Source organism: Arachis duranensis, chromosome 10 (assembly GCF_000817695.3).
Source record: "Arachis duranensis cultivar V14167 chromosome 10, aradu.V14167.gnm2.J7QH, whole genome shotgun sequence".
Classification (NCBI taxonomy): domain Eukaryota; kingdom Viridiplantae; phylum Streptophyta; class Magnoliopsida; order Fabales; family Fabaceae; genus Arachis; species Arachis duranensis.
The window spans coordinates 2,924,239-2,944,323 of NC_029781.3; the positions used below are offsets into that span (position 1 = coordinate 2,924,239).

Consider the following 20,085-nt stretch of genomic DNA (forward strand, 5'->3'; position numbering starts at 1 on the left):
GCTTGTTTCTTCAAACATTCCTAAAGAGAGTGTGTTCCTTTGTCTTGTGGTCTTTTCTAATGCAAGCTTCATATAGCAGTTCATGTTAAATCATCCCACTTAGTTTTGGATAATCAAGAATATTCATTTTGGCCATAGAAAAGTAGCATGTGTTTAATAGGATATCCAAGGGAATAAACCTGAGATAATCTTTGCTTAATGGCTAACCAGAAATTGTTAATAACTCTTACTGTTGAGTAGTGCTTAATTATATCACTCAGTTTTATAAATAAACCTGAATGTTTTTGCTCTTGGTGTTAAGACCTCAAATGAAATAATAGACTTTAATTTCCTTTATTTTCATTTTTTCAATATCTCTTCATTTGAAGCTTAAGTTACTCAAATGTCACAATTGTTTGGAATAAAGTTATGATGTACGGACACTGACACGGGACACAATATGATACGGGATATATAATATGATACAGGATATACAGACACACGAATTTTAAAATTATATAAGACACGGGGACATGGCATATATATAAAATATAAGTATTTTTTAGATAAATTACAATGAATTTTTGATATTTTAATTGTTATTAAAATATAAAATAATTTTTTTAGTTATTTTTAATATTTTTTAACTATATAAAAATATCTAAAATATTTTTTGTTTTAATAAATAATAATATATATTATTTCTAAACTCATTTCAACAATACATGTTAAGAATAAGGATGGATATGCTGACACATGATAGTATTTAATTAGGTATGTCTAAGTATGTCGGATGAGTGTCAATGAATATTGTATCCAATACGTAAATATGACAACTCAACGAAATGATAGTACTTCGTAAGAATAAAATGATAAATGAACTTTGTTCAGAGAAATAACACCAAGATAAAACAATTCTTAAATAGAGTTTAAAGACATTGATTTCCAAAAAACACTTGTTAAGGGCCACTCTTTTTTCACAAAAGATCTTTACAAAAGAAGAAAATATAGAATATACTTGGTTAATTAATTTCTCTATTTTTTTTTCTATATTGACTATATGTTAATTATAAAATTGTTTGTCAGCGTGTAATATTATCTATTGTAAAATAAAACTAAATATTTATTAAGTTTTTTGTTTGTTTCATTTTTATTAATTAGCATGCAATGCAAAATTATCTATAAAGATTTCCTCCCTATTATTAAAAAAAAAAAAACTAATTTCGTTTTTAATAAAAGTAAAATAAAAATTGAACTTTAGTGTCTCTTAAAACCGTTCATAGTGTATCTTTCACTTTTATAGTAGTATAGTAATATTGTTGATTATTATGATAGTATGATATTTTTTTTTTTGGAATAGAAAATAGTTTAAGTTTGTATAGACATCAAACAAAATAAAAACTAAATTATAAAAATAAAAAAAATCAAAACTTAAAGATGATAACTTATTTGTACATTTGAAAATAAAAGATATTACATATACAATAAAAATCAGTTATCAAATTAATTAATACATATTTATGTTTATTTATATATATTGATTTAATATATTTTTTAATTAAATAATTAATCACCAAAAAATTAAACACATTATAGTGGATGAATAGTCAAATTTATTTACTGTCACAAAAAAAATTAAACTTATTTATAGTATTATAATTAAAAAAACTTATAAAAGATCAAAAATATATTTTTATATATATAATAAGATGGAAACTCAGATGCAGTCGACTTCACGTGAAGTTGATATTTGAGAGAAAATTTGATCAAATCAGTCAAATTATCTAACAGCTCTCAGATATCAACTTCACGTGAAGTCGACTTCACCTGAGTCTTCATCATATAATAACTGATTCATAAATATTATTTTTGATGAACAGATAACATAATTATTTTAAGGTGAAAACTCATGTGCAGTCGACTTTACGTGAAATTAATTGAGAGCCGTTAGATGATTTGACTAAATTTTTATCAAACGGCTCTCGCCTATTAACTCCACGTGAAGTGGACCTGAGTTTTCACCTTATTTTAAATTACTAAAAAGTTTAGTTTAAAGTGGTTAAATAGGGTAAGTGTAGTGTCTAGTTGTGAAGCAACAGTATCTGTGTGTCTCATCCTGTTAGTTAGGTTTGGTGTATTCTAATTTCTTTCCCTGATTGGTTATTCAATAGGAAAAAAGGTCCCATCTTTGTATGAATTTTTAAGTGCAAACTCTGAACTAACCAAACAAAGAAACAAAGTTGTCAATTTGCCATATTCTCTCTGCATGTGTCTCTGAAAAATGAAAATGGTTCCAAAGTTGGGTGGTAGAGTTGAGGGTGGTGGAACTGGCTATGGAACCAGTCCTATCTGAATTTCAATATATAACTGCTTCAACGAAATTCATGGCTGCCAACAACTAACCAACAAACCAACCCTCTTCCAATCTTTGGTGAAGTTCATTCCTTTTTGAGTTATTACTATGGCCCTTTTTGTCTCTTGTGCTGTAACCGTCATGGCTTATATGGGTTCAACTTCAATCTTGTGGCTTCTTTCAATGGTACAGTTTCTTCTTCTTTCCCCTGCAAAGTTTCATCCTTTCTTATAGATTCCAGATTTTTCTATGTCTGAACTCTTTCGGATGGTTTTTGTATCTTATTCTGTGAAATTCAGTACCCAAAGGATTGTTTGTTTGTTTGTTTGTTTGTATTGTTCTTTTCTTCCAGGTATATAGGAGCAGCTAGTTGTGGCTTATTCAATAATAAAAAAATTATAAATTGGTTCATGTATGATAAATATCACTCCTTTTCTGTGGATATTGTTGATCCCCTTCCAAAAAGAAATTGGAAATTGCGGCAGAATTTGTTTTATTTTTTATTATCAAAATTCAAAACACAGTGAGGTTGCATATCTTTGATGTGCAATTTAGAATATTAACTCATTGAAAATAGTTGATTAAATTAATCAATTCCCAGCCTGTTTCTTGGCTCCTGAATTAGATGTTATATTTTCAGATAATAAGATTAACTGTTTATCATTATTTTGTTGTTTCTCATATGCTTTTCATATTTGTCCTAATCATGGTGCTGCAGGTTTAAACGATATGATCTGGTGACAACCTCTTTTGACTTTCAGCAATGATGGATTGGCAATTATGGTTTAGTTTTGACTAAGTTCTTTCAGACGGGTCATCTGAGCATATATTTGTATTCAATTTCACCTTATCTGTTGAATGTTCTAAACCCTTTCGTGCTTTAGAATCTGTAGTGTATGTGTTTTAGATAGTAATTGATATCCTTGGTTCTAGATAGACTTGTGGGGCAAATCTCCTTTGGCAATATAGCTTCCAATCTTGGAAAGAAGCAAACTTATTATCCTTCCAAAAGAAGTTGTTTATGTTTGAAGACTCTGCTCTGTTGGGCATTGGGCAAATCTCCTTTGGCAAAAGTTACTTAATTTCCTTTGGCTTGGAACAATTTCTGTCATCTCAAGAAAAAGATTACTATTCTGATGTAATTCCACTATCCACTAGGAACTATTTTCACTAGGGCAAATCTTCTTTGGCAACGTTTCGTTACCTTACCTGCTTCCTCTAATTTCCCAAGTAGTTTCTTCCCGAAAACCAGAAAAAAAAAAAGATACTTTCAGTCTTTGAAACTTCTTGAGTTTCTGTTTAAATTTCCAGTTCAAAAACTGGGCAAATCTCCTTTGGCATTTTGGGGTCCTTAGTTGACACAGGTTATCCTGTTAGGCTAAGCTCCTTTGGTATCTAATCATCAGTTCCAGACTTTCAGTGATCAAGATATTCCTTTTAAGAAACTGAGTTTCTATCTGAAAGAAATAGCAGTATCAATCAGGCATTATACACGGCTCTCCTTGAAGTCAAGATCAACGTAGCTGTTGTGAATTGCTATATATACAGACACTAGGGTTTGATGATTCTATTTGGTTGAGAAGGTAATGATCTTATTGAATTCCTACTTATTGTTAATTTTCCTATATGAATATGTAGAAAAATTGTCTGTCTAGTATGATCAATTGTCTGCTAAAGGCTTTGGTTAGTAAGGAAAGGAGACTACTATGCTTTGCTCTGTCAAAGAGAATAAATAAATAAATAATAAAGAAACTCTACATTTTCATTACCAGGTTGTGTTCCTTTCCACAAGATATTACTGATTGCAGATTACTTCTGAATCTTATATTTCTGAGTGGTGAGAACTCCTCTGCATTGACTACCAACTCTATCTTTTCCTATTGTTGTGTTATTATATTCTTGTGATTTTGCCATTGATGTTACAATGGACACATTTATGACAGACATCTGGTTGATGGATTCACACATTGCTGATTCGGACTGGGAGACCTCCAGTGACAGCAGCAGCAGCGATGATCAAGAGGATATTGATTTTTTATATGGTGGGAAAGCTTGCAGCATATTATCCAGTTTAGAAGAAAGCATTGAAAAAATTGATGATTTTCTCTCATTTGAGAGGGCATTTGCTCATGGGGATGTGGTCTGCTCGTTGTCAGATCCATCTGGACAGATGGGTAGGGTTGTAAGTGTTGATATGTCTGTCGATTTGGAAAATGTTCAGGGAAACATACTGAAAAATGTAAACTCCAAGAAACTTCTGAAGATTCGCTCCATTTCAGAAGGTGATTTTGTGGTCAAGGGACCATGGCTTGGTCAAGTTCAAAAGGTGGTGGATAGAGTGACTGTATTGTTTGATGATGGAGCAAAATGTGAGATTATCGCATTGGAAAAAGAGAAGATTTTACCAATCAGTCAAAGTTTTCTTGAGGATTCACAGTATCCATACTATCCAGGACAAAGAGTAAAGGTTAAGTCTTCCACTGTTTCTAAATCGGCTAGATGGCTTTGTGGCACTTGGAGAGACAATCAAGATGAAGGAACTGTATATGCTGTGGATGCTGGTCTTGTTTATGTTAAATGGATCGCTTCTGTTCTTGGATTCAATTCTAATGTCAATGTCAATGCTCCCACCTGCTGGCAAGATTCCAAAAACTTGACCTTGCTGTCGTGTTTTTCGCATGTAAACTGGCAGCTTGGTGATTGGTGCATGCTCCCTATCGCAGACCAAAAGAAAGAGATGTTTCAAGATTCTTCTACGAGTGATATTTCTGCTGAACATAGTATGGCAAGAGGATATAAGAGAAGAAACCTCAACTCTAGTATTGGGGAAATATTCATAGTTGGGAAGATAAAGACTAAAGTGGATGTTGTGTGGCAAAATGGGGAACATACTTTGGGATTAGACCCACAGAACTTAGTCCCAGTTAATGTCATAAACACTCATGAGTTTTGGTCTCAGCAGTTTGTAATGGAGAAAGGAGCTTCTGATGATCCTCTTAAGCCTAGCAGTCAAAGATGGGGTGTTGTTCAATCTGTCGACGCAAAAGAGCGTACGGTAACAGTACAATGGACACATTATTCCTGTTGTTTCGATGATATTGTGTTCAAGGCTCAGAAACAGATTGATTCCCAAGCTGATAAGGATAATGCGAAGTCAGTGACTGACTTGAATGGAGATGATCCTCTGAGAGGCAAGGATGAAATCAGTGATCAGAATAAGTTCCCTGATGACTTCTACCTGTCTTGTTTTGGTAATGTTGTAGGTTTCGAAGATGGTGATGTTGAGGTGAAATGGGCTACTGGTTTAACAACCAAGGTATGAAATCAAACTTTTTGTTCTCAATATTTTGTAGTTAATGATGCTACTGGTCTGTGGTGAGATCAAACTTATGAAGTTTATGTTTATGCTTATCAAGATGAAAATTTCGTTGTGCTTCTTAGGTATCTAAGCTGAAGTCAGGGTAGAGTTTGGTGAGATTAGGATGATTATTTCAACTCTTTTGTGATAGAATAGATAAATTATTCCTTTCATTGTCAGAATCCTTATATTTGATGAGCCGTGGAACTGAGATGGAACCATGTTAGACTTCGTTATATTACTTCACTTTGTAGCCTTTCATCTACGGGAAGTCCTTATAATTTTCCCCTCACAGGTTGTACCTTATGAAATTTTTCGCATTGATAAACATGAAGATTCAACTGCAACCCCTGTTCCTAATGAAGTAAATGTTGAGGAGTTATCTCATGAGATGATTGTACATGAAAGTCTTCCTTCTGACCAGAAGGGAAAGGTAAGGGCAATAACTTCTCGAATTATGCTTCATATTACTATCACTTTTTTTTTGTGTGTGAGATGCTTAATTGGGACATTGAGATATAGAGGTCTCACGTTAGAAATCAATAATCGTAATCTTTTTATTAGATTGATTAAGTTTTCCAAGGTGATTGTCCAATCATGAGCTGAGTTTCATGTTTTCATTATCAGGACTTATTAAATTGTGATAGTGGTAGAGGGAATCATGAAAAGCATCCAGGAGAGTGCAGTTCCTTTTCTATTCCTCAAGCTGCAATTGAACTTTTTTCAAGCATTAAAACCAGCATATTCCAAACATTTGGTGTAACTTCACTTTATGGAGCAGTTTCCCGAGTCCCTACATTTGAAGAGGAAAAAGGAACCAATTTTCTTGAAAAGAAAGATTTCGAAACTTGTGGTCCCTTCCCCGAGTCAACTCCAGTGAGTGGGTTGGAGACAAATGAAGACAAACTTCCATATTTTGAGTTCGTTAAGATTCATGAGAGAAATGATTCTCCAGTTTCTTTAGATAGCAATAGTTCTGATCAGTTAAAGCAGTTTGATATGATAGATAATTGCTCAGACCACCACTTTTTTGATAAGGGAAAAGGGTTGGCGATATCTCAGGTTAGAAATTTGCATCAGCAATTACAGCGACATATAATTACAATGAAAACCTTAATTTTATTCATCCCTTTTGTTTCATTGTAGGTAAAAAGAGATTGGGTGAAAAAGGTTCAGCAAGAATGGAGCATCCTGGAGAAAAATCTTCCTGGTTTGCATTTCATCTCATTTGTTTTGAAAACATGTTTTATATTATACAGTGCTTAAACTCAGAATATAAGTTCATAGTGTTTCCAATTCCTTTGCACATTGTAATTAATAGAGAAGATTAAGTTTGAGACCAGCTTCATTTTTAGGAAGACCAGGACCATTAGATTTGGTGGTAGTTACTGAAAACTTTTACTTTAGAAATCAAAGTCTCTGCAAATTCACTTAGTATATTTTTTGGTCAAACAGAAACTATTTATGTCCGTGTTTTCGAAGAAAGAATGGATCTCATGAGAGCAGCCATTGTGGGTGCGTCTGGGACGCCTTATCATGATGGGCTCTTCTTCTTTGACATATGTTTTCCTCGAGAGTATCCCAGTGAACCACCTGTAAGCTTTCGGATTTAGGTTTGCTGTGCTTGTTGAATTATTTTCATGTTTATTCATGCATAGAAAAACTGCATATTGGTTTATGAATATGCTCTAATGCAGTCAATTTGGCCATGTAAACTCCATGCAGATGGTGCACTACCATTCTGGTGGGCTCAGATTAAATCCTAATTTGTACGAATCGGGGAAAGTGTGTCTGAGTCTCCTGAATACATGGACCGGCACGGCCAGCGAAGTGTGGAACCCTGCATCCTCCACAATCCTTCAAGTCCTTCTCTCCCTGCAGGCCCTTGTCCTTAATGAGAAACCTTATTTCAATGAGGCCGGATATGATCAACAAATTGGAAGAGCCGAAGGAGAGAAAAACTCGGTCAGTTACAATGAAAATGCTTTTCTTGTTACCTGCAAATCGATGTTGTATCTGTTGAGAAAGCCACCCAAGGTAAAATAAATACTACTTAGTACTTAAGCTTGGTTTTCCTTTATTATTGTGAAATAGTGTTGGACATTTATTCATGTAAAACATGCATGCAATGTTGCCTGTTGCAGCATTTTGAGGCACTGGTGGAAGAGCACTTTAGACAACGCTCGTGTCATATACTTTCTGCCTGTAAGGCATATCTCGAAGGCGCTCCCATCGGAGGAACTTTTGGTTCTGGAAAATCCGAGGATGAAAACCAGAAGGGGACTTCTACAGGATTCAAAATTATGCTGGCTAAGCTCTTCCCCAAGCTTGTCGAGGCATTTTCTGATAAGGGAATTGATTGCAGCCAGTATATTGAGCTGCAAAAATAAGCTAGTCCTAAGTAGTGAGTAATCCTGCTAGGACATTCCAACCTTATGTATAATTAATTTGTTTTCATGGGATCTGTAAAATATGTTAAAACACCCATCTATGCTATGTTCACTACAACCACGGTTTATGGTGTCTGTGTATCATATTTGATTGCATATGTGAAATATAATGAAAATGAAATAAGAAGCATTGCATTGATTGCTTTGCTTTATGCCTTAAATGTGTCTTTTCATGTTTCATGCACAATGATTTGATGTTATATAGCAGCAACTAGCAAATTAGCAATATCTAAGTATGGTTCCTAATCAAAGTATTGCTTATCTTGGATAATCATGGTAAGAAACAAACATGTTGGGATCCTTGCATTCTAAAATATGACCAGTTTCAGAATAAAATGAAGCAAATGCAAACAATGCTTTGGTGAAGAACTGAAGATTGAGAACAAAACTACCATAAAAAAGGGTATAGACCTTAATTTATACCTTGCTGCAACTAATGAGAGAGTAAGTTTAAAAAACAAAAGAGATTGATCACCTTTTTTTATTAATAATTACATCATTACACAGAGTTCAGAAATAAAAAAAGGATTTGTTGACTTTTGTTTTAACCAAACGAACACAACGACCAACGGAAGGGAGCAAGAAACAGAAGTTTCAGCAATGGACTCCATTTCTTCTTCTTTTTCTTTTCTTCATCCATTGCTTCTAAACCCTTCAAAAACCCGCAATTCTCCATCGAACCCTAAATTTGTTATCTTTTTGTTCTTCTTTTTCTTCTTCTCCTTCTTCACGTTCTCCTTTTCAGCCTCAGATTCTCCGTTTCAATCCACTTACATTCGCCTCTGCGACAACCTAGTCACCGCATTCCCGATCCGCCCCAATGCCGCCGCAACCTCCTCCGCTGCAATCGCCGACTCCCTCCGCTTCCAAACTGGCTACTTCACCAGCGCCCACCGCCTCTTCAACCGATCCGCCGCCTCCGACTACTCCAAGCGCCTCAATTTCCGCGTCACCTCCATTCGCATTACCCAAAACGACGACGTTTTCGAGCTCCGAGGCCAAATCCTTCTTCAGCAGCGTCGGCCCAACACGAATTATAGAAGGTCGCTGAGGAAGGTTTACCGAGGTCACAGAGTTACGAATTGGGGAGTTTCACAGTGGATTCGAGCTACTCTCAGGGGGTTCTGGTCACGTTCTTCTGGTAAGCTTTGCATGCTTGGAACAGGATCTTATGGTTACAAGGTGACTGATGCTAATGTTGTTCTTAAGCTTAGTTACCCTTTGGATTTGAATGTTTTGGATCCTTTGGTTAGTGGAACCCTAGAAAGCTTTGATGACAAGAGTAGCTTGAATTACTTTGAACCTATTTCAATATTGGCTTTGTCTCAGGGTTCGGATTATAGGTTTACACTAGTTGGGAATGAGAATGGTGGTTGTGTTGGTGGATCTGATGGGGAGAATTTGCCCCTTGGAGACCTTAGCAAAGGAGCCTGCACTGTGTTTCGCGGACGGATGGATCAGTTTGAATTGGAATATGGTAGTCACTGTGGTGATGTTAATTGCAACCCTATTGGTTCCGGTGCCCAGAAGTTGCCTGATTTCTTGTATTTTTATGGTAGCAGATGTGTGACAAGACGAAGGGTTCAAATGTTGTTGGGTTTTCCTGACACCAGTTACCATGGTTTTATGTTTCCATTTTATCCTAATACAACGTTGATATCCGAGGGTGTGTGGGATGAGAAGGAGAATCGGCTTTGCGCATCTGCGTGCCGGATATTGAACTTCACAGGAGATTTAGGTAATCCTTATGTTGGAGATTGCTCGATTAAGCTTGCACTGAGATTTCCTGCGGTTTTGTCGTTGAGAAACAGGAGTTCTGCTTTGGGCCAGATTTGGAGTGACAAAGGGATTGGTGATTCTGGTTACTTCGGTAAAGTTGGATTTAAGAGCTCCTTCAAGTCTGCAAGGGGTCTTCAAGGTTTCCAATATGTGTATACTGAGATTGAAAGGGTAAGAAAATATTGTGGAGGAAAGATGAATGATAGGGGGAAGGGAAGAAAGAAGTATCCAGATGGATATTCTTCTGATATGCGATTTAGCATGACTGTTAGAAGCAACAAGGGACAAGTAGCTCCTGGTTACTCATCACCACTATTTGTTGGGGAAGAGAGCTATGAAGGAAGGCTATATGGGGTTCCAACAAAGATGGGAAAGCTGAAATCACCAAGGACTGGATCAGATAATTATAGCAGTTTGTTGAACGTCAGCTATACAATGAGCTTTAACCCTCCACCTGATTTCAACCTCAGTGGTCAAATCTCTTCAGGTGAAGTTAAAATTAGTGCTGAAGGAATCTACAATAGGAATACTGGTAATTTGTGTATGACAGGGTGTAGGAATTTGAGATCAAATGGCAAAATACTGATGAAGAATGAGTCAATGGACTGTGAAATAGTAATTAATGTCCAGTTTTCTGCATTGAATGCAAAGCGACGTGACTCTGTTAAAGGAACAATAGAGAGCACTAGACTAAAGTCTGATCCTTACTATTTTGGTCCTCTTCAGCTGTCTTCAAGTTCCATTTACACGAGTCAGGCAGATGCATCAATCTGGAGAATGGATTTTGAGATTGTTATGTTGTTGATATCAAATACACTTGCATGTTTACTTGTAGGATTGCAACTCCTACATGTGAGAAAACACCCAGAAGTGCTTCCTTACATTTCGGTTGTGATGTTGCTTGTTATTACTCTAGGTCACATGATTCCCCTGATTTTGAACTTCGGAACCTTGTTTAGCCACAGCCAGCAGACTGTGTTTCTTGGGAGTGAAGGTTGGTTTCAAGTGAATGAAGTAGTTGTGAGGATGGTGACAATGATTGCTTTCCTTCTCGAGCTGCGTCTTCTCCATTTGACCTGGTCTTCAAGACAGCATGAAGGAAGCCAGCCAGGTTTGTGGGTTTCGGAGAAAAAGGTTCTTTGTATGACTCTACCATTGTACATTGGTGGCACACTTGTTGCTTGGTTCGTGCATATATGGAAGAGTGGTCACAAGAAAGGATCTAGATCATTTCGGCTATCACGCCACAGGTTTAAGTTTCCTCTTGGTCAAGCTTACCAGTCTCCTTCCATCTTGGAAGACTTAAAATCCTATGCCGGTTTGCTCCTCGACGGTTTTCTGCTCCCACAAATAATATTTAACATAACATCCAAAGCAGAAGGGAATACTCTGGCATCTTCTTTTTATGTGGGGACAACCATTGTTCGGATACTGCCCCATGCATATGATCTTTACAGGTCTCACACTACTGCATGGTTCCTTGATTCATCATATATCTATGCAAACCACAGAATGGGTTTTTACTCCACTGCGTGGGACATTGTAATACCATGCGGTGGTGTTCTGTTTGCAGTCCTTGTATACTTACAACAGAGATTTGGCAGCAGGTGCATTCTTCCAAAGAGGTTTAGAGAGAGTTCTGTATATGAGAAAGTACCTGCTATTGGTAATGATGAATTGTGATAGCTTAAACTGGTATTATATTATTGATTGCATTATGTATAATGATTTGTAGCCTCCAAATTTTTGAGCTATGGATGGCATAGATTGCAGTGTCACATACACAGTTCACATTATAGCAACAGAGGATTTTTTGGCCCAGCAGGCGGCTAATCATATCTTGTTACACAAATTTTGCCCCGTTATTATTACTATTTTTTCTTTAGCTTCCTTGATCTCGAAGGATGTATCACTGCAAAAGAAAGAAAGCTTTTATTTTTCTCTCATTTGTTATCCCCTAATCAAACACCAGAGTCAACATCAATCTGTAATGTTGTCGTTTCTTTTCTTGGTCTGGAATTTCTAATGATATCTGATCTTCACATCACTTCACACGGGCAGGAACCTTTATTTATTTAAAATAAATAATAAATAAATTCAAAATGTTATCTTATACTAGAGGTTCAAACTTCATGGTCATTAGCAAAAGGTTAAGAATTTGAGATTTATATATAATAATTTTAACGTGTCCAATATTTGCAGCAGCTGTCAAACGAAAGTAGAAGAGCCTAGAAAATCAATGAAGACGTGACAATGTATATAGTTAGATAAGGTTGCACTCTAACAAGATGTACAGCAAGTTGATTGATAATTATAATACTCTACAGAATATTGGGTGATTGTACATAAGCTATCACTATTCCGGAGAGAAGGCTAAGCCGGTTTGAGAAAGCACAACCTGAAAAATAAATGCCAAGTTTTGAATTAGAATTCTGTTAAGAACTGTTAGAAGAAGTATTTTATTAGAGCAATATTTTATGTTCATTTCGTATGTTTGCAGGTAAGTTTCATATACCATCAACTAATAACAATCATGTAAGACATAACTTCAGGTAGAAAAAAGCGCATAAAAAATCAATCATGCAGTTTCTTCCGTGAATATTGTAGCAATTAGCAAAGAGAATTGAAGGAGAATTTAGATGGCCCAAAACGGAGTATTTATTCATTCAATAAAACAATGGCCTTCACATTCAACAGAAGCTACATGACTTGTTGCTTAACTGAAATTGATTGAAAATGAAGCTATGAAAAGAATCTAGTGCTTTTGATCTGTACATACATGGGTTTATATGTAGGCATCCGTTCATCATGGTTACAAACAGTCAAAGTCGCCACCTGATGCTAGTGTCTAGTTGTTCATAACCTTCTCTCTATTTCTTTTACAGGTCCAATAACATGTTACAGGATTCTTGACAAAACTACGTGGGAAACTACAGAAACCCATCTCTCACCAGCAAGGCCGTAACCTTTGTCTTTGGTGTGACCTGCAAATGCATATTATCAAACTAACATAAGCAAAACATACATATTAGTATATTACTATCTAAATACCAAAACTTCCAAGTTACAATTTTGTAGTTCATGCTTTCAGGGCTAGTTTCAGTTTAATTGGTATGATTCAACTTCAGAGTACTACTACAAATTAGCATAGACAGATATCACACTGTTCATATCCAAGTATCCAGACATAATACTACTAAAAGACAAAATTAACGAATGAGGATACAAATTTCACTAAGTATAAAAATGATTTGGACGGAAAAAAAAGATATCTCATCACATTACATTTTAAGCAGACTTCTTGCCAGTAAGTATTCTAGATATCTGAAGACCCCTGCTGAAGGCTTCATTGAAGAGAATCCTAGTTTGCATTGATTGAAATCCAGGTAACCATGAAAGCACTGCCACAGGAGCCATAACAATAATCCCAAACATCAAATCATACAGCCGGGCTAGGGAAACCACAGTCTCCCATATCATAGTAGACTGTAGAAATGGTCTGAGCACCAGAGCAATTGAAATCATTCCCCAGCCAGTGGGAATGAACGCCATCATGCTTGTGATAAGATCAACAAATTTGAATTTAGTGAACTCTAGTAAGAGAACAAGTACAAGAACTGTGACCACGATCACTAGAAACTGAACCAGTCGATAATATATGTGCTCCTTTGTAGCATATTTATCCCGTGCATATGCCATGATAATATAAATACCAACAACCACAACCATGTATATCCACGACAGCAAGTAGACACTTATACTGGTATCGCCATTTGCAATACCTAGCTGATAAACAATACCATACTGAAAGAAGAAGAATCGAATATCTAAGATGATTTCCAACAGCTTTCCCCAGATACCTGTTGTTCTCAAATGGTCTTGTTCTTCATACCACCATGTTTCCCAGCTATATTCTGCCTTCTTGAATGGGCCACCTGGATACCATATCCAATTCATAAAATCCTCAAAGTCATATACTGTCTTCAACCAATCAAACCCAGAAGGATTAAAAACAAAGGGGGACATTATCCAGGAAACTACAAGAAACCAACTTGAGATCGTCATTGCTATGTACACGAAAGTATTCTTGGCCAATGGACTATGAGATGCATATACAATTAAAATAACTCCAAGTTCAATAGCCTTCACAAAATGGCTTCGTGCATATAACCGATAGTTCTCAGCAAAACTTTTGTGCTCCACCACAAAACCACGACCAGTGGCCCGGTACTTTGCACCCCCATGAAGTATAGTGCGACCAAAGTAATGGGAACGGGTTCCCAAGGAAAATGTATAGAATAATGATGCAAGCTGCAACTGCATTGTCAAGAAATCCCACACAGCTGGAAGGAATCCATGCTCAAGAGTGTTCTCCACGATCATTGGCAGAGCAGTGAAAAGACCAAGCTGGATTATAAACTGCTGATTTATGACAGCACCAAGGGCTTTATTGTTGGTAGCATTATTCATGGCTTCCCCCTCAATGCCACTGAGAGCCATATAAAGGCGGCCCCAAAGGAAGGCATAGACTGTCAGTACAATAACCATGGAGTTGAAATAAAATCCTACAGTTGTGTAGAACACTGAGAGCATGCGAAAGAAGTCCAATCTATGGCCCAGCCGGTAAACATCTCTGCTTAGAATTTGCTCACCGTTGCCACTAGAAACCTTTGCTTCAAACATGGATATCTGATTCAAACCAACATCTCTTCCTTTGCCTACCTGAATATATTCATGATGTGTTACATTGCCACCGCGCAGTGTACAATTGAATCCAGCAAAAATATCTTCACTGATATTGATGACTCTAGAGGCCTTGCTCACTCCACCCCGACCTAAGAACCAGAATCTATCAAACACATCCGGGTGACCATAGTGCATTCTTACTTTCAAGGGGTTTGCTAAAACACGCTGGCCTAGTGTCACAAAACTTGTCTCTTGTGCTGACATGAACCAAGCAAGAGATGAAACAGAACCAGTGAAGATATTCTCTCGGACCCCCAAAATTGTTGGCTTCCTAATACCATAGTGGATGTTAAACTCCTCCAACAAATTTCGCATTTTGAGAGCCTCCTCAAAATAATTGTCCTGGTTCATATCAATGGTCTGAACTGCATCACCCCGTGTAAAGATTATTGCATGATTCTGATTCTCTGGCTTCCCTTCTCCGAGTTTCAAAGGTCCAGGCAATCTGATCCGATAAATTTCAACCTCCCTCTGCAATTGCTGATCATATTTAACAAGAACAGAGTAATATTCAGTTTCATCCCTCCCCAAAGAAACCTCATCAACATATGCCACCCGAAGGGCCTCATTATTTTGCATCAAATACAATATCTCTTCAGCACGGGGATTTTTTTCTGCCTTCTGGCGCCCATACAGCTGGCAGGCCAGCACATATGAGAATTTCATTAAAGCACTCCCATATTCATGTCCCTTGAACAACAGGGCCACACTGCTATCTGCCCTCCTGAGATTCCGTGCAGATGGAGGCCTATTTGAGGATAGGTCATTCAAACTGCTGTTATGATTTGTTGGATTATGTGAACCAATATGTTCTGATCCCTGTCTTATGTCCATCTCAGAGGCTGAATCAAGAAAGGAAAGCATCTTCAGGGCCCTATAATAATACATCATGCCCCGGACTGTGCGAGATAATGTTTGACCTCTATAAGATACCCAAAGGCGAAGGTCCCTTGCTTTAGCTGTCCAGATATCATCCTCATCTTCCAAGCCTTCTCTATGCATCCTTTCAATAAAATTTCTCCATTCATCCTCATAAATCCTCTGCAAATAGTATAAGGTAGTGACGCCGTCCTCGTTCTCCTTGCGGAGAGACTCTTTGCTATAGACAACTTCCTCATCATAATATGGGGTCAAAATACTGAAAGCCATCATTTTTTCAACTTTGGGAGCACGGGGCATGTTCATAAACAAGGAATTGCTAAAGAAAGCAATCCGTCGTCTTGCCTCAAGATTCAAAGGAACATTGTGCATCGAGTCTCTGGAAGTAAGAATTGTATGCAACCGTCTGAGCTGCTTAATGAAAACTGTATCTTCAGCATCTGGAAACTGAACAGCATTCTCAAAGAGCAATTCTGGATCCTCAGGAACCAGACCTTCCTCCTTCAGTTGGGGGATGGACTTCTTCACCCTCGGGAATGATCTCACACACAGCTCATACAAGGCTTGCAACAAATTTACAGCTCTATCCAGATTGATCTCTGGTTTCAGCAATAGCTGAACAAAATCGCTCACCTTTTCATGTATCCTTGGTAACAGAGACATTCTGTAAGCGTCTGTTAACTTGCCCATCTGAATGTAGGTTTCTATCTCCCCAAATATATTATTCACAATGACGGACTCTCTTTCAGCTTTAATAATTGCACAAAACAAATATTTAATGCTATCATAAGCTTCAATGACAGCACACCGGCGATACTCATTCTTGCATATCCTCAACCAAAGGGACGTATCAGACTCATTTTCCAGCTCCTTTGCCTGACTGAGTGCCAGCAGAAGTTCATTGCAGAGAAGGAAACAAGGCCACCGAATAACTCTAATATTCCAGCAATTTGGCGGCAGTTCCAAGAGCTCAAATTCTCTATCACTGATGAGATCTTCCTCCCTGAAAGTAATGATAATCTCATTCCATATTAAGGCAAATCTAGTAGCCTCCACTTGGCTTGATTCAATCTTGGTGTAGGGTCCACCAAGTCCATAACGCAGTCTGAACCGGTGGACGGCATCACGAAGCTTCTTTATGGGTGATGCTTTTTGACTTAGAAGCCTCTCCTCTGGCATCAGATTGAACTGCAATGCACTTGCGAAGAACTGGAACCTAAGTCTGAGTTGTGAGATATTCCGAATTTCACCCAGATGTGAGAACAGACCAATGGTGGCACCGTACAAGGAAGAGAAAATAGAATACCATATCTGCAGATCCATGAAGTAAACCAGCACAACAGGTAACCAAAGCAAAACAACCGCTGTTCTGTTGGTTTTACTGAAAAACTCATGCCATTTGTAATGTTTCATCCTAAGCTTCAATAGAGCCTTTGTTGGTGCAACTAAAGGTTTAATCTGAATAAAATAACTGAAGGAAAACTTTGAAACCAATACAAGAACCCAGAAACAAGTATACTTTATATTATCTACAAGCCCTTGTCTCACACCACGACCCACAAAAATCCGAGTATGAAACCACCATGTCAACAAGTATACAATACTCCAGTCTAATTCCTCGATGAAGTTGCGTAACCATGGCACTATGAAGAGTACCAAGGCCAACAGTTCTGGGATGAGAAAGAAAAGGACAGCCTTGAGAAATGTAATGATCCTCTGATTTGCCTCATCTGGCCAACCTCGATTAGAACCCTTTGCAATCCAAATCATTGCATAAAAGACAGAGAACAAAACAGTCCAAGTTATGGCAGCCATGCCCTTCAGTACCATCCTAACTCCAAGCCATTTAGTCTCCCTAGTAACCATGCTATACTGAGTCCCAGCATCAAGCACCGACTGAAGCAACCTTAGCACACTCCAAGTAATAAATAAGGTCAACATCTTTACCTGGACATCCCTCCTCTCCAATGCATCCCACGGATACTCAGTCCCCTCCCAAGCAACAATGATTGCAGCCTGCAAGAACAGAATGAGCATGACCCAAAGCCTATCAAAGCTCTTATAAACATTCCAGAATGACCTCTGCTCCACAAATCCGGTCTTCCCGACACGCTTGTTCTTCGGAGTAGTCCCAAAGAAATTGCACTCCAAATTCAATGGCCACTGAAGCTTCTTCAAGCACCTCTTGCTCCAAAAGTACTCATTAATATCATCATAGTTCCTCCATGCAGAGTGAGGAGCTTTTCCATTCCTACTGCTATCAACCTCAGTCTTAACAGTATAGTAAATAGGCATAACAACAGACTTCAAAAAGGCACAATCACCAGAAATAGAAGGTAAAAATGGACGACCAGTGTCAGGGTCTATGTGCTCATCAAGAACATAGTTAAGCTCTTTTGCCATGAAATGAAAGATATAAGAAATACACTCGGGAGCAAAACGAAGGTTACCGGACTCTCCCCAAACAAGGAGGAAGAGGCAGACATAGAGAAGCTCGCGGCGGAAGAGATCGTCGGGGGTGCGGCGCCGGGGGAAGATCACGTTCGATTTCATGCCGAGGTAGGAGCACCATGCTGTGTAGTTGCGGAGGAGCTTCCGCCGGAACTTCTTCAGAACGCCGCTGTCGAGAGCGTCGACGGCGGCAGGCGGCGGCTCCAACCGCATCTGCGAGTTGGCGAGGTGGAGAACAAGGTGCTCCCTCTGGTTCCGAGCGTTGTCGTTTTGGAACCCGAAGAACAACCTTAGCCAGTCGAAGAGGTCCATCTGCGGCTCCCATGGATTGTACGGGTGCTTCGGTAGGTCGCTAACGGCACGGAGAGCCGCTGCGGCGGCGCGAACTTCCGGCGACCTCTGGGAAGGGTGGTCAGCAAGGACGTCGTGCACCGGAATAATGTTGTAAACTGAATTCACCGGTGGAGGTGAAGGCGGCGGTGCGTAGTTCACGCCACCGCCGCGCACGGCGGAGGGACGCTGTCGTAATTGCATTGGAAGCTAGGAAGTAGCAAACCTGTCTAAACTACACCGTTTTTGAAGTCATTTCTCGTTTCCTCGAAAGAGTTAGTTCAACTTCTTCTCTCCAATATCTCGTGGTGTTTGAGTTTCACTATTTTCCCGTTAGCTATGGCGGAAGGAGTAGAGTGAGCGAGTGTGCGAGGAAGGAGAAGTAGACGTACACGAAAAAAAACTGATCCTCTTTTTTTACTTTTTCTTAGTCTGACACCTTCACGCGGCGGTGAGCCGCGGTGATTTCCACGCTCCCGTTGCGGTGGTTGGTTTATACTGTATTGCTGGGGGGTTTTAGTTTCTAGTGGGACCCGTTAGCACCATCATTAAAAGTTGCTGAAACGGTTTATCAATCTAGTAAGTAGTAATTAGTAACAATGAGTTATGTTATGTGGGATCCTGAATGAGATTCGAGTCATGGCTGTGATGATTAGGAAATGGACGGCCCTGATGAAAGCGTTTGAAAATGCGACGTTATAGGTGGTGGCGTGGGGAATTGAATTGAGAGTAGAGAGTACAGTGTTTATGTTACCAACAGAGACAGGGACCGAGGGAATCTCTGCCTTTGAGTTTGAGATTATGGGTAATTTTGTATTTTTTCATATTGATATATTGCGTTTGTTCTTGGCACGTGCGACACGTGGGGAGCTGCATCAGCATCTCTCTGTTTTTTCGTCTCAAATAAATGCATGATCATCGTTCAATGTCCATAGAGTTCTTTTTGATAAATTTGTCAATGAATGTTAATTAATAATAAAGAGCCTTGGGTTCACTTATCTGGCTCATTAGTAGGGGCCTTTTTTTTTTTGTCACGTTACCACTTGGACTTGCTCATATTATATTATCATTATGACAAGTTTGGTCTTAATCTCTTCAAAGACATCCTTGAACCACTTTTAAAAATTATAATGGAGTGCTTTGCTGAAATCGAATATGTGCCAAAAGCATATCATAGCGATATCTTCTTTTGAGTAATTAGTCTTGTTTTGTTTCAAATGGAATATTTTGTTTGGCCCTACCAAAACTCACGACTGTAGATAATTAGGCAGAAAATTAAAATCGAATCTGCTCAGATGTCTTTGTGAGACAAGGAAGAAAAGGGTTAAAAATATGGTTTACCTAGCGTGCTAATATTAAGTAGAATAAAGTATCGTTTTTATTCTTAATATTTGGGATAAATTTTAAAGTTGTCCCTAATGTTTCAATCGTCATATTTAAGTCCTAACGTTTCAAAATTGACTCAATGTTGTCCTGCCGTTAGGGATCCGTTAACAGAATTGACAGTGGGACAAAATTGAGACGATTTTGAAACGTTAGGGACTTAAATAGAACGAAAACGTTAGGAATAAAAACGATACATAAAAATAAATTTTAATTTAATTTTATCTTTTAATAATATTAATTTTTTACTGTACATAGTATTCAATTATTTTTTAATTACATATAAATAAATTACACTTAAAATTTATTTACAATGAAAGTAATATGATTAAGTGTAATTTACTTACACAGATGTGATTAAAAAATAATTGAATACT

General features: G+C 37.9%; 3 protein-coding genes and 1 non-coding gene across 6 annotated transcripts; 2 read left to right on the forward strand and 2 right to left on the reverse strand.

The window, feature by feature from the left end:
• The first annotated feature begins 2,059 nt into the window (after positions 1 to 2,059).
• On the forward strand, positions 2,060 to 8,301 carry LOC107468268 (probable ubiquitin-conjugating enzyme E2 24). Of its 2 annotated transcripts, XM_016087521.3 has the most exons (10): positions 2,060 to 2,518; positions 3,051 to 3,915; positions 4,105 to 4,169; positions 4,276 to 5,648; positions 5,986 to 6,123; positions 6,318 to 6,752; positions 6,837 to 6,900; positions 7,146 to 7,285; positions 7,416 to 7,727; positions 7,835 to 8,301. In XM_016087521.3, exons 4-10 carry the CDS (start codon positions 4,287 to 4,289, stop codon positions 8,078 to 8,080), a joined length of 2,697 nt encoding a protein of 898 aa, XP_015943007.1. In that variant the 5' UTR covers positions 2,060 to 2,518; positions 3,051 to 3,915; positions 4,105 to 4,169; positions 4,276 to 4,286; the 3' UTR covers positions 8,081 to 8,301. The 2 variants fall into 2 exon arrangements, with proteins under 2 accessions (XP_015943007.1, XP_015943008.1); XM_016087522.3 differs by lacking the exon at positions 4,105 to 4,169.
• Positions 8,302 to 8,637: 336 nt separating this feature from the next.
• Positions 8,638 to 11,872, forward strand: LOC107468266 (uncharacterized). Its single transcript, XM_021133366.2, has 2 exons — positions 8,638 to 9,322; positions 9,470 to 11,872. Exons 1-2 carry the CDS (start codon positions 8,741 to 8,743, stop codon positions 11,600 to 11,602), a joined length of 2,715 nt encoding a protein of 904 aa, XP_020989025.1. The 5' UTR covers positions 8,638 to 8,740; the 3' UTR covers positions 11,603 to 11,872.
• A 287-nt stretch (positions 11,873 to 12,159) lies between these two features.
• LOC107468265 (callose synthase 11) lies at positions 12,160 to 18,976 on the reverse strand. 2 transcript variants are annotated; one of them, XR_001587965.3, is made up of 3 exons: positions 13,205 to 18,976; positions 12,699 to 12,903; positions 12,160 to 12,317 (listed from the first exon to the last, which is right to left on the reverse strand). XR_001587965.3 is itself a non-coding variant. In XM_016087519.3 (2 exons), the coding sequence occupies exon 1, from the start codon at positions 18,527 to 18,529 to the stop codon at positions 13,208 to 13,210; it is 5,322 nt and encodes a 1,773-aa protein (XP_015943005.1). In that variant the 5' UTR covers positions 18,530 to 18,976; the 3' UTR covers positions 12,560 to 12,903; positions 13,205 to 13,207. The 2 variants fall into 2 exon arrangements, 1 of the variants encoding a protein (XP_015943005.1); XM_016087519.3 differs by lacking the exon at positions 12,160 to 12,317 and having other exon boundaries at positions 12,560 to 12,903.
• On the reverse strand, positions 15,485 to 15,567 carry LOC127743731 (small nucleolar RNA J33). Its single transcript, XR_008005114.1, has one exon. It is a non-coding gene; the product is annotated as a small nucleolar RNA J33 (small nucleolar RNA).
• Positions 18,977 to 20,085: the final 1,109 nt, after the last annotated feature.